Source organism: Neolamprologus multifasciatus, chromosome 12 (genome assembly GCF_963576455.1).
Source record: "Neolamprologus multifasciatus chromosome 12, fNeoMul1.2, whole genome shotgun sequence".
NCBI lineage: Eukaryota > Metazoa > Chordata > Actinopteri > Cichliformes > Cichlidae > Neolamprologus > Neolamprologus multifasciatus.
Window position 1 is genome coordinate 36,477,875 of NC_140450.1, and position 14,287 is coordinate 36,492,161.

Consider the following 14,287-nt stretch of genomic DNA (forward strand, 5'->3'; position numbering starts at 1 on the left):
GATGGAGATACGTGGCAGGGTTCAAGGGACATCGTCAGGGTTGAGACAGCTGATGTTCGGACTGATTGTTTCTTCCTCTTCTTATTTTAGTAGCTCCTGGAGCCTGGAGGGGACGGATCAGTCCAAGGCTGAGGAAGTGCCAGGCAGGCTGGAGCTCAGCAGAGCGGACACGTCTAATTAAATGTATAGTCACCTAAAGAAAAAAAAAAAATATATATAATATATATTATCTAATATATTTGATATATAATTCTTGTGTGAATGAGAAAATGAGTTCATCTGGCGTGTGTGTGTGGAGGTGTCGTGCCACAAAGAGTGGTCAAAAGCGTACCCACTTCATGTGTTGTTGGAGACTGAGTCAATCCTCCACCCAGCACAATAAAACGAACTAGATCGTTGAGGTGTACTAGTTAACTGTTTGCCCCATCTTAGTCTAAGATAACGCATCGGGCTCACACCGCTGAGTTTGGTTGTGTCTCGGTCTTTTAAGTTCCAAAACACAAAAATAGTCCAAGAAAAGCCCGTGGGTGGCAATGGGTGGTTTGTTTCAGAACGCACTTACGACTTCATTCTTTAAATTATATGGTGTTTATTTCATGGAAGATATAAAAGAAAATCAGATTTAACAAGTTCAAAAAAATCATTTTAAACCTCCCATCATCCCATCTGACATTTGGCAAACAAAAAACATTTCGACCACACCTCTGCGAGGTGCTCTTAATCCTTTAATTAATGGGAGGGTCCAGAAGTTAAGAAACTCATCACTTTTCCAAAAGTAAAATAAATGACAAATGTACAGAGCAAAATTAATACAAACTTTGATTCATAAAAATTCAACAAAAATGGCCACAAGTTGTCGCACAGAGCACAGGTCAGTCTCAGAATTCTTGCTTTTTTCTCAGAATTCTGAAAAAAAAGAGTCAGAATTCTGAATTTATTTATTTTTTCAGAATTCTGATTTCTGACTTTAATCTCAAAATTCTGACTTTAATCTCAGAATTCTGACTTTAATCCCAGAATTCTGAAAAAAAGGTCAGAATTCTGACTTTAATCTCAGAATTCTGACTTTAATCCCAGAATTCTGAAAAAAAGGTCAGAATTCTGACTTTAATCTCAGAATTCTGACTTTTTTTTCTCAGAATTCTTACTTTAATCTCAGAATTCTGAAAAAAAGGTCATAATTCTGACTTTAATCTCAGATTTCTTGTTTTTCTCAGAATTCTGACTTTAATCTCAGAATTCTGAAAAAAAAGGTTAGAATTCTGACTTTAATCTCAGAATTCTTGTTTTTCTCAGAATTCTGAAAAAAAAAGAGTCAGAATTCTGAATTTATGTATTTTTTCAGAATTCTGAGACAAAAGTCAGACTTTAATCTCAGAATTCTGAGATTAAAGTCTGAATTCTGAGACGAAAGTCAGAATTCTGAGATTAAAGTCAGAATTCTGAGATTAAAGTCAGAATTCTGACTTTTGTCTCAGAATTATGAAAAAAAAAGGTCAGAATTCTGACTTTAATCTCAGTATTCTGACTTTAGTCTCAGAATTCTGACTTTTTTCTCAGAATTCTGAAAAAAAAAAGGTCAGAATTCTGACTTTAATCTCAGAATTCTGACTTTAGTCTCAGAATTCTTGCTTTTTTCTCAGAATTCTGAAAAAAAAAGAGTCAGAATTCTGAGATTAAAGTCAGAATTCTGAGATTAAAGTCAGAATTCTGACCTTTTTTTTTTCAGAATTCTGAGAAAAAAAAAGGTCAGAATTCTGACTTTAATCTCAGAATTCTGACTTTAATCTCAGAAGTCTGACTTTTTTTTCTCAGAATTCTGACTTTAGTCTCAGAATTCTGACTTTTTTCTCAGAATTCTGACTTTAATCTCAGAATTCTGACTTTAATCTCAGAATTCTGACTTTAATCTCAGAATTCTGACTTTATTCTCAGAATTCTGACTTTAATCTCAGAATTCTGACTTTAATCTCAGAATTCTGACTTTCATCTCAGAATTCTGACTTTATTCTCAGAATTCTGACTTTAATCTCAGAATTCTGACCTTTGTCTCAGAATTCAAGAAAAGAAGAAAAAAGAAGACGTGCCCACTTTTTTTTCCCCAGTGGCCCTAACCCTCTTCCGTAGTTGATCATATTTAATTTCGAAGAATTAATTAATGGCAGGACTTCTTTGAGCAGTTTTGTAGGAATGGGGTCTAAAAGACACGTTGATGGTTTGGAGGAAGTAATTATTGAAGATAACTCAGAAAGATCGATTGGAGAAAAAGAGTCTAACTTAACATCAATGGTACTAAGAGTAGCTGTAGATAATATTACATCTGTGGGATGATTATTGGTCATTTTTTCTCTAATGATTAAAATTTTATTTGTGAAGAAGTTCATGAAGTCATTACTAGTTAACGTTACAGGGATGGTTGGCTCAAAAGAGCTCTGACTTTTTGTCAGCCATTTCCTTTCCAGCTTCAGGCTACGTGTTTGAGAGTCATACCAGGAAGTCAAGAAAGAAATCTCCATCAGAACCAGGCTGAGGGAGGAGTGGCCATCGTCTGCGACCGAAGAGATTTGATTGGGCAATACAGGGTTGGTAATGAAAATGAAGGAATGGGCTGCTTTCAGTGCGTATAGGGTCCGTACGCAGCAGCCCTCCAGTTAATCCATTGCTCCAAAAGTGGACTGGTAATCAGCACACACGATTACCAGTCCAACCCCTGCTAGGTGGCTTCCAGCCCATTGTTTGATGGCATTAGCGCCCAGTGTGACCAGATAAACCTCGGCTTTAGAATAGAATAGAATAAAATAGAATAGAATAGATTGTCCCTCAGTGGGGAAATTCAGGTGTTCCAGCAGCAAAGTGACAGGCAGATCAAGCATGTAGATTCACACTAAAGTAAAGAATAAATAAAAATAAGAAATAAGAGGCCGTACAGTAAATAAGGGTAATTTACAAAATAATGAAAAATACTATAAAGTTATTCAAAATAGTTTATGCAGATTCAAAAAACAGATTTAAAGAAATATTCAACTGATTAGGATTTTTTTTTAAAATGCACAAAATTAGCTGTATGCTTGTGCTTACGGAAAATGTAAAAACTGTGCAAATAACAGCAAGGATGTAAACAACTTATTGTGTTGAGACCAGTGATGGTTATAAAGCCTAAGAGGAGGAAGGACCTGCGATAATGCTACCTGGGATGCAGCAGGCTGTCAGTCAAAGAGTGCTCCAGTTCTGCAACAGCTTCATGCATGGAGTGGGAAACATTATGCCCGGGATGTGGGTCTGTACATATTTGTAAATAGTCCTTGTGGTGATGGGCTATCATTGATGTCGAGGGTGAGTTCAACTGCTATTCCATGCACCTGCATGGTTTCCTTGCGGTTGTCTTAGAGTCCCTTTATATATGTAATATGCAGGATGTATCAGAAGGAACCACAATGCAATAGAGAATGGTTTGTTTGGATCGTAACCCAGGTTCTCTGAGTGAAACACTGTGTCTGCAGCAGGTTACTCACAAACCTTTTCAGTCAAGATTAACCAATGAAATTGCTTCTTACATAATAACAGCATGAACTGGTTTATAGCCACCACAGCTGGAGTGTCTCAAGGAGCATCCATTTGGCATGTGGGGCCCAGTCCCCATGTATATGGAATATGTAGGGTGGCGAGATAGACTCCACCTGAAGAACCTGGGTTTACATGTGGCCAATCGCTCTACAGATCTCTGTGCCATCCCTCTGCCCTGAATTCAGGGCTGCTCTGAACTCCAGCAAAGAAATAAACAACCACAGTGAAGAAAGATGCATTAAATCAAGAGAAAAGTGTGCATCTTTTTTCTGTTAGAGAAATGTGTCAATATATTATTTTTAGAGTTAATACAGTGACAGCTTTACCTTATATGGACTTGGAGAAAAAGATACATTTAAATAAATGACTAAGAAAAATAAGTGATTCTAAATAGAAAACTGAAAATCCTGTAACTGTGACGTTAACAGCATCTTTCTCAGGTCGATGGTTGTCTTTATTGGATATTTGCAATTCCCCACAGGATTAATGATTCCATCATAAAACGAGTGTAACAGTCAACGTCTAACAGTCTAAATATAAATTACAGACAAACTCTTTAAACTGAGTGGAGGACTCAGTGAATCACGACACGGTTTTTTATTTTAAAGCTGTAGCTCCGTGTTTCTGTATGAGTGTGTAAAAGCACTCGTCCCATAACACAGTAACATGTTGAGAGGAAGCTCGTGTTGCACTGGAGCGTTTCTGTAGTGTCTCTGCGGTGCGCTGACGAAACACAGGTTCAGTCCATCTGGGTAAACGCAATTAAACGGAGGGTTTAATGAAAACACAACTTTAATGTAACTGTAAAAATAACTGAAAAAGAATTATTTAAATTTCATTATTTTTCAATCACCTTAATTTTTAAATACGAAAAGAAATATCCAGAAACTCAACATCTTTTTTTGTACTTTATTTTGTTTGTTTGTTTGTGTAAAGCAAAAACAAACAAACAAAAACTGTCCCGTTGGTAAAACATAAATATTAATAATTCTAAATTCAGAACTGGACAAAAAGGTTTATGGAAACAGTCATGTGATTTTATTTCACGTGACTTTTTATTGGATTCATGTGACGAAGTAAATTTAAGGTGAGAGCGGAAAATACGTCACAGAAATACACATTCAAACATGAATATCTGTCGTAAAATATCAAAACAATATTATTGTATCTTAATCATATGGAAATTAAAGGCTTATATTGATCCCAGTAAAACTAACACATCTGGGTTTAAATGCTGTTTGTACGCGTGACTGTATGTTTGAGTCGTTTTTGTCATGTTGAAGTTCAGCTTTACAAAAAATACAAAACAAACAAATAAAACTGCAGAAAGCAGTTTGTAAACAAACTTCAGGATGTCTGATGAAATAAATAAATTGGCGTTACTCGAGCAGAGGTCTCAGCTGCATCACAGCGTGCGGTCAGCTCTCACACTGACGCGCTGCTGCAGGTGGACCAGGCGCGCTCATCTCCTCCAGACTTCACTCTCACTACATTTGCCACTTGTTGCCTAAAGACAGCGGGCGCTCCGGCATTAATGACTGAGCCGCTTTACGCATTTATTCCTGAGTATGTTCGTGTTGCACCTGAAAGAAGACTCGTGATTGGGCTGTTTCGGCAACATGGTCGATAACTCGCGTGTAGCTGCTAAGTCTGTGTTGGTAAGCGTCCGGACTTTGTGTTTATTTTGTCTTTACATCCAGTTCCGTCCATGTTTTCTGCGCTCACAGAACTTTTCACCTGCGGCTCACATGTGTTGCTCTTTATGACAATCTGATATCCGACCACGTGGCTTACTGAAGGAAGCATTTGATGTGATAATATTTACGACCAACCGCTTTTCCCTTGCAGCAAAGCTGTTTCTCCTCTGGCAGCAGCCTTCCACGCCAAACACCCCAAAGCCCGTATCCCGGCGCGCAGTCTCACCAGCTCGGCAGCGGCGGCATGAAACTCGAGGCTGTCATGGAAAACCTGCAGCGCCAACAGGCAGCGCGCCTCGCCCTGGAGGAGAAGCTCCGGCAGGCGGAGAAAGAGAAGGAGCTGCGCTGTATGGTGGAGTCCCAGATCCACCAACAAGCTCTGGCTTTCCGCCACTATCAGCTGGCGATGCCCGGCGCCCTCTCCGCCGGAGCTGAAAGCTCACCCCCAGGAGTGACCCCTCCTCACATGGAAGTCCGTATATGCGCCGAAGACGGTAACTCCAGCCCCGGCATCTACGTTAAAGACCGGGACGGGGAGGGAGATGACGCGGAAGAACAGGATCTCATGGACGAAGACGAGGTCGGGGACGATGTTGGGTTAAACCAGTCCTCTCTGCAGGAAGCGTGCGTGTCTCAGCATCTCAGAGTCTTCGCTCCCCACGGTCACGCAGACTCTCCATCGTTGCACGCCGCGTCGCAGCACCACGAGTGGACCTATGAGGAGCAGTTCAAACAGGTAAGCCAGCACTGACCCGCTGAACGCTTCGCCCTCCTGTCGGAGCTCGCTCTGCCTCCGTGGAGCTTTCAGGTGTTTGTAAGCGCGACATGTTTTCATTTATTGAAACAAACACACGTTTGGTTTTGTATGGAAATAGAAGACTTTAATGTGTGTGTGTGTGTGTGTGTTTGTGTGTGTGTGTGTGTGTGTGTGTGTGTGGCTGTCTGGGCTCACAGCATGTTCCACTCTGTAGTGTGGTGCAGCTTCAAACTTCACCGTTTCCGCTGTAAAAGCTTTTACAGAGCACACGTACCTGCTGAGGTGTTTACACAGTTTGTTCTGAAGCACAGAAGTAACCCACAGCTTTGGATGGTCACAGGATTTATTACATTTACATTTAGTGACATAGAAAATATTAATATTATATAATATGAATAATATCCAACCAGAAAAAAGGCTGCATCAGCATGATGTCTGAACAGTAACTGATGGGTTTGTAACCACAGGGATTCGAAGTCCTCATATTTTGTTAAATGAGTTGATTCTGCAGAATTTTTGAAAATAATATTTTAATAAGTAACAAATCAGTTGTTAGATATAAGACATCAGATTGTGTTTATGCTTCATTAGCAGTTACAGGTGAGTCGTTATATTTTGTTGCTTCAGTCACATCTGTCCTCTCCCAGTCATGGACTGATTGTGGATGTTTCAGGTCATCTTTTGCTTACGATGGATCATCCACAGCTTTGCCTAAATATGACGTGCACATTAGTGCATTATGCTTCACATTAAAGGACGAGAAACAAGAGCGTCTGTATGAAGACAGCTGTGTGTGGAGGAGGTGACCTGACGCTCATTATTCAGCTTTAATAATAATAATTAAATAATAATATTGATGTTTCAGATCACGTATAGAGTAAATCTTCAATCAGGTTATTTAAGAAAAACATTTATTTGTTATAAATTCTTTGTTTTCTGTAAATTCCTGCATATGTGGCCACATCTGCGTGTTCCATGTATATGTTGTTTCATTATTGTGGAGGTTATTCGTGTGTAATCTTTCAGTTACGGGACAATCAACCGATGGTTGTGTCTGCAGACAGAGTGAACATGTTCAGTGTGCTCAAAGCTGAGAATCAGAACCACAGGCGGTAATGGAGATGTGGGATGAATATAACGGCTCACTGAGGAGAGAAAGTCAACGTCACTTATATTTGTACTGTTTTACTTTGAATAGTGTTTACAAACGATGCTGACGGGCAGCTGTTCAATTTTAACTCTTAACTACACAACAGCAGACAACATGAAGCAGAATCTATAGAGATGAGTCAGAAAAATAAAAGAAATTCCTGAGATACAAGAAGTTGCTGAGCAGTGCTGAAATAAAAAGATGTGAGGCAGAAAGAGAGAGATGTCGCACAAAGTTTAGAAACTCAGACGTGCCAGAAGCTGCACTGTGGAGTTTTCCCGTCTGGCGCCCACACAAGAGTTCTGGGATTTCCCCGTCTGGAAGTCGAGTCACTGCCACACTATTACAAAACAGAAATCACACGACACTGTGGGCTTTCTCTTCTAAATGCTCACAGTCTTAAACATGTGAGACGATGTTTTTGCCTGGTGATCCTGTCATAATCCTAAAACTTGTGTTGTTTTCAACAACAAGCTTCTATAAACACATTTTTAATAACACAGCAGAGTCGTTAGGGGTGGTGGGAAAATGGATACTGTGTAGTATGGTGATATTTTGTTTGCTAATAATGTATGGATACAGGGACAGCAGAAATCGATACTTTGTTACAAAAAGGTTTTTGTGCTCTGACTTCAGAGCATGTTGATCCTTTTTCTGAGCAAGAATCCTGACATTCCTTCACTGTCCAAATGTGTTTAACTTGTTTTTGGCAGCAATAAACATGACAGTTTACTTATTTTAATTTAAGACATGTTTTATTTTAATTAAGTTTAAAACTTTTTTATTTAATGTAAAATTATATTTTGTTTTAATTTACTTTCAAATTCTTCAGTTGCTGAAGGGGCTGCATAGTTTTCATAAACTGCATAGTTCAGAATAGCTATAATTGTACCAGATGGTTGATTCAGTTAAGTTGGACTAGACTGTAATACAAACCGTTCAGTTTGTCAACAATCAAACTGAAATGAGAGAAAGACTGAGTGTGAGACTTTGATATTAGAGAAAATGATGATTGATAAAGTTTACCTTTATGTACAGAATCTGAATATCGCAAAATATTTTAAAAAATTGCAAAAATATCGTATCGTGGGCTGTGTGGTGATTCCCACCTCTAAGAGTCGTGCTGTGTTACTTCATGACTTTACCGTCACAGCTCCGCACGCTGACACAAACACAACAAAACATTTCTTCCTTTGGCTACAACCAGGTGATGTCAGGTCACGCACTCGGAGGTGGAACATGATGGAGCACAGCTCTGCAGGAGTGTGCGATTATCGTGCAAAAGCATCAGCACAGACACACAAATCTAGTCAAGAAGTGAGAATGCTGTTAAAGCCGAGTGCGTGCTGATTGCAGCCGAGCAGGTAACAGCAGCAGCGACGAGCAGTCGGACTCTGGTGTGTCATAAACTGTGGTGATCGCTTTGAAGCCTCTCGCTCCATCTTTGCTGAGAGGAAGAGCCGCTCATCAGTAAAGTGTTGCTCTAATGTTAGCCAGTGATTGTGTCACAGAGTAGAGTCAAAGTACTCTAACAACCGTCTCTGTCAAGTATACGACTCACTGCATCCATTCTGACATATTATGTTTCCAGACATTTGACTCTATGAGACAGTGGACAGGATGTGTGCAGTGTGACAGTGGGAGAAGGCACACAGTGACGAGTGGGCTTCACCACTGTGGCTCAAAAGGCTGCATTATTTCAATAAAAATAACAAGGACAGTGTAATCATTACTTTTTGTATTACGCATGCAAAACATCAATAAATTACTTTTTTGTATGTGTAATGCAAAAATTTTTTATTTTTTTAAAATATTTGAATAATTTGGTTTCAAACAGACTCTTCACAGCATGTCACACAGAGATGTTAAAAACACTCTTTTGTTCTGATGATGACTGAACCAGCAGAGCTCATCTTCCTGTAGTTTCTTTCAATCTCAATCTGGTGCTGAGGTGCGCGAAAACCTGAAGACCTGAAGAAGAAACACGTACGCGGCGAAAACCAGAACTCCACAGGATGCTGCAGGATGCACCGTGAGATAAGAACCATATTTCCCAGTTTACTTGGATCTGGAGTTTTGTGCCACGTGCACCAGCAGAGGACAGAAAGCTTGTGTTGAAGTTTCTCGGTGCATCTCTGGACTCTCTGCATTTTTAAAAATCTTTGTGTGTTTATTTGTGTATTCATCATAATATCTAATTAATGTTCGGGACTTGTTTTAATATCTGATTTAATAAACTGATCATTGATTTTTTTCACAGGAAACGATAAAATGCAACAATTTTTTCTCCTTTCTTTTAATACTGGAATGCTCAAAATCTTTACAAGTACAAAAAGCATTAATTCAATTAAGAATAACAAGTGAATAATGACTATGTGTTAGTTTATGCTTGGAGAGCTCCTCCTCAGGCTCTTGGTTAAAATAAATAAATAAATAAACAGCTGCAGGACAGGGGTTGTGGAACGAGCTGCGTCTGTAGTGTCATTTCAGTCCCGTCTGGCATTTAAATCAACCATGAAACCGTCCATCTGCTGATTCAATTCAATTTCAATTCAATTTTATTTATATAGCGCCAAATCACAACAAATGTCGCCTCAAGGCGCTTCATAGATACAGAGAAAAGCCCAACAATCATATGACCCCCTATGAGCAAGCACTTTGGCGACAGTGGGAAGGAAAAACTCCCTTTTAACAGGAAGAAACCTCCGGCAGAACCAGGCTCAGGGAGGGGCGGGGCCATCTGCTGCGACCGGTTGGGGTGAGAGAAGGAAGACAGGATAAAGACATGCTGTGGAGGAGAGACAGAGATTAATAACAGATACGATTCAATACAGAGAGGTCTGTTAACACATAGTGAGTGAGAAAGGTGACTGGAAAGGAAAAACTCAATGCATCATGGGAATCCCCCGGCAGCCTACATCTATTGCAGCATAACTAAGGGAGGATTGATCATTTGTTAATGTGAAACCTTTAAGTCATAATTCATACAAACAGCAAAGGTGAAAAAACAAATATTCCTTCTTTACAATGACGACATGATTTTTGAAAAGAACTAACTAAATATATCCTTTCTGTTTACAATTAGTGTGTTTGGTTTCTCACCTTATTTTTCCAGTTTTTTCACTTATATGAATACAAATAACAGCCTCTTAGTATTTAACATCATATTTAGCATATTTTTAGTATAGACAATACTCATATGTCAGGGTTTTGAGCTTTTTGTGAGTTGAGGAGTTATTTTGGTTTGAAGGGATTTATGTCTATTTTCATAGTCTTCTGATAGTGGTTTGATTATTTGTTCCTTTGTGCGTTTAGTTGTCCCGTCTTGTACCTTGGTTTTGTTTTGTTGGTTCCCTTTGGTGACGCCTCCTGTATCGCTCGGCTCTCTCTTTGCTCTCTGTGGTCTGATCTCCCCGTTTAGTTGAGCCAGCTTATTCTTGTCTCCCAGCTCAGTCATGTCCCCAAGTTGCTGACCTTTTTGTCTGTGTCTAGTTTCTATGTCTTTGTCTCTGCCTGTGTTATGTTTCCTGTTTTATTTTGAAAGTCCCTTGACACGTTCAGTTTTGCTTCCTTTTTCTCGATAGACTCTGTTCAGCTGTGTTTTCCCAGTTTTACCTTATTTTGAGATGTTCGATCTATATTTAAGTTCATTACTACTAAACCTAAGTTGCCGTTAGAGTTCAGTGTTTTTTAGATTCCTCTTGTGTTTTCTACCCCTGTGTTCAAGTTTCTCTTTGTGTGTTTCATGTCTGCATGTCTTATGTTGTTCATGTTTTCATGTCTGTTTCCCGTTTTACTGTGAAAGTTTCTGTCCAGTGTGCAGTGCGTCTAGTTTTGCTTCCCCTTGTCTCGTTAGGTCTGACTTGTCCCAGCTGTTCCCCATCCTCTCATTGGTTGTGTCCAAATTCATGGGCTGCTTCCTCCTGAGGCCGCATTTGTTGACCGATTACGTCACAGCGACGCGCCGAAGGCTGTCCAAATTCGTAGACTCCTCCGAATGCAGCCGACAAATGCGTCCTCCTTTTCCCCGAATTTGAAGGATGGGTCGGGTGTGTCCTTCGTGGCCCACCATATCCCAGAATTCATAGCGCGGCCCAGCCAAACTCCAGTTTCCAACAATGGCGGCCGCTACTAAGTTTTAAAATTACTCTTACTAATCTTTCTGGGTCACAAAATGAACGTTTAACATATTTTCAGGCGAGAAAGTAGCTGTGTAAACATCAAATATCTGCTCGGTTTATCAAGATATCACATATTTGTAAAAGTGCTTCGACGTTTTCGGAGACGTCTGCTACCCACCAACTCGATAGCTCGCCGGGGGCTCGAGGGTCACTGATGCGGCCAAAAACGGCACAACTCCCGGCACATCATTGTCAGATCACCGCGGAGTTTCGCTACTCAGGTTAAACGTAATATATAAGTCACTTAGACAACCTAAAATGTTATTGTTGGGCTGTGAATGTTATGTCATTCGTTCCATTGTGTTAACTGTTTTCTGTTTCCATTGAGCTGTGGATGGTGAGGTTGTTTGTTTCCAATTCACAGTTATCATTTTCTTAGCTATCAGTAAGAATATCCGCAGAATATATTTTTCATCTAAGGTATACCTCTCCCTGGGTATAACTCCAAAGACAAATATGGTTCGGTTTAGTGGAATATTTACTTGTAGGATTTTCTCTATTTCTTCTTTGATTCTTAACCAGAAACCTTGGATTATTGGACAGTCCCAAAAGATATGTGAATGGTCTCCATTCCCACATTTTCTCCAACATAGATCTGCATTGGGTTCCTTACAATATGAGGAGATAACAAGAGGTGTATTAAAAAATCTCATTTTAAACTTCCAGTCAAACTCTCCATAATTGATTACTTATTCCCTTGTGACAGGTTTTACACAGCTCTTCCCATACATCATCAGTAATAATAATATTTAGTTCCATTTCTCTTTAATATGGCCTGTATTTTGGCATCACTCATTTATAAGCCTTTTGTAAATATGAGAGACATGTTTCTTAGTTGGGAGATGTTTTTCTATAATGTTAATAAAGTATTTATTGATCAGGTCTCTTTCTTTGTGGTTTAGGATATAATGTCTTATCTGAAGGTATCTCTATAAATCTTTAGGAGGAATTGTTCTTGGAGCTGGCAAAATGATTTGAGCTCTGTTCCATTAAATAACTGATTTATTGTGTAAAGGCTGCATTGGTCCGTCTACTAAAGCCACTGTCCCACTCTATATTGCCCCTCATTGCCCCCCCCCAATGTTTTCCTTATCGTTGGCCACACCTTCAGGGTATGTTTTATTCAATCATTCTCTATTTTTAGGTTTTTGATCAATTTTGCATCAATGAAGGGTAATGTTAATAAGGGTACATTCTTAGCTGTGCTTTGTTCTATCTGAACCCAGTTTCCTGGTCATTTCTTATCCACGCCACCTCTGCATTTAGCTGTGCAGTCCAGGAATAGTATTTAAAATTTGGCAGTCCCAGTCCCCCCTTTTCTTTTGAGGTCAGCAAAGTTTTAAGTCATATTCTGGGTCTCTTTTTTTGCCAAATGAATGTGGAAATTTGTTTATTTAACATACTGAAAGTAGACGCCCGAACTCTTACCGGCAATGATTGAAATAAAAACGAAAGTCGGGGTAAAAGGTCTTGATGCATTCTCAATCATCCAGGAAAGTAAAGTAAAAAGGATGAATCTTTTACCCCGACCTCCAAAAGTTGATTCTGTTCATCTGGACGTAGCGTTTTGTGGGAGAAACGTTTCGCCACTCATCCAGGTGACTTCTTCAGTCAACGAAACGTCACTTTCAGACTGTGTGTTTCTCCCACAAAACGCTACGTCCAGATGAACAGAATCAACTTTTGGAGGTCGGGGTAAAAGATTCATCCTCACCACTTCCACCCTTCCAAATAAAGAGAGGGGTAGGATACCCCATCGTGATATATCTTTCTTTATTTGTCCAATGACTTTGTTATAATTAGTTTCATATAGTTGCTTAGGTTTTGCTGTAAGTGTAATTCCCAGGTATCTGAATCCCTGTCTAGGCCAGTGAAAGGAAACCCTTTCATTTAATTGCACAGGCCATTCTCCAGATATCATCATTGCTTCTGATTTATTTTCATTAATCTTATATCCTGAGATTGAGCCATACCTGTGTAGGCACTCCATGAGTGCTGGGATGGAAAGAAGTGGGTTTTTAATAAAAAGTAAAATATCATCAGCAAAAAGAGCTATCCTATTCCTCCTTCATCCTCCATTCCTTGGATTTGTGTATTACAACGTATGGCCTCAGCCAAGGGTTCGCAAAGAGGATGGGTGACAGTGAGTCTGTCTCACACCCCTTTCTATCTTGAATAGATCAGAACAGCATCCGTTAACCCTGACCTTTGACCCAGGCTCTTTATATAGCGAGTTGATCCATGTAACAAATGTTTCTCCAAATGCCATCGTTAACAATGTTTGTTAATATCCAGTCCACCTTTTCTGCATCCAGACTGAGGAACATTGATGGCATTTCATCTCTTTCTGCTACTGACTGTAGCTTTAGGGCCTTGCTTATGTGATTAGTCCCTGGCGGCCGCTGATGAATCCAGTCTGATCACTTTTCACTAATTTCTTTATATAGTTTTATAGATGTTAAACTTTTGTAGCCCACACACAGGAGACTTATTGGTCAATAATTTGTTCAATCTTTTCCTTCTTTATGTAGAAGTGTAATAATTAAAAACCATGACTTTGGGATATCTCCTGAATTTAGAGCATAGTTATATACTTTGCACAATATGGGAGTAAGTTCGTTCGCAAATACTTTATAATACTCCCCAGCATATCCATCTGCTCCTGGTGATTTATTGTTTCCTAATTTGGCTATAGCTTCTTTTATTTCATTAATGGGATGCACTAGTTTTATTGCTTCAGCGTTTGACAATTTAGTTAATTTGAGAGCACTCAGAAATGTTGTACTATTTTCCTTCTGTTGTTCTTGAGCTTCTCCCTTGTATAACCCTTTATAGTATTTTGCAAAAGCATTTGATATTTCCTTAGGTTGTGTTTCAATACAATTGGTCTCTGGGTTTCTAATTTTAGGAACTATACGAGTGGATTGAGTCTTTTGGA

General features: G+C 39.4%; 1 protein-coding gene across 1 annotated transcript; it reads left to right on the forward strand.

Annotated features, from left to right (window-relative positions):
• The first annotated feature begins 4,938 nt into the window (after window positions 1-4,938).
• LOC146507477 (AT-rich interactive domain-containing protein 3A-like) lies at window positions 4,939-6,349 on the forward strand. The gene is made up of 2 exons (XM_085181020.1): window positions 4,939-5,222; window positions 5,413-6,349. Exons 1-2 carry the CDS (start codon window positions 5,184-5,186, stop codon window positions 6,010-6,012), a joined length of 639 nt encoding a protein of 212 aa, XP_085037146.1. The 5' UTR covers window positions 4,939-5,183; the 3' UTR covers window positions 6,013-6,349.
• The last annotated feature ends 7,938 nt before the right edge of the window (window positions 6,350-14,287 follow it).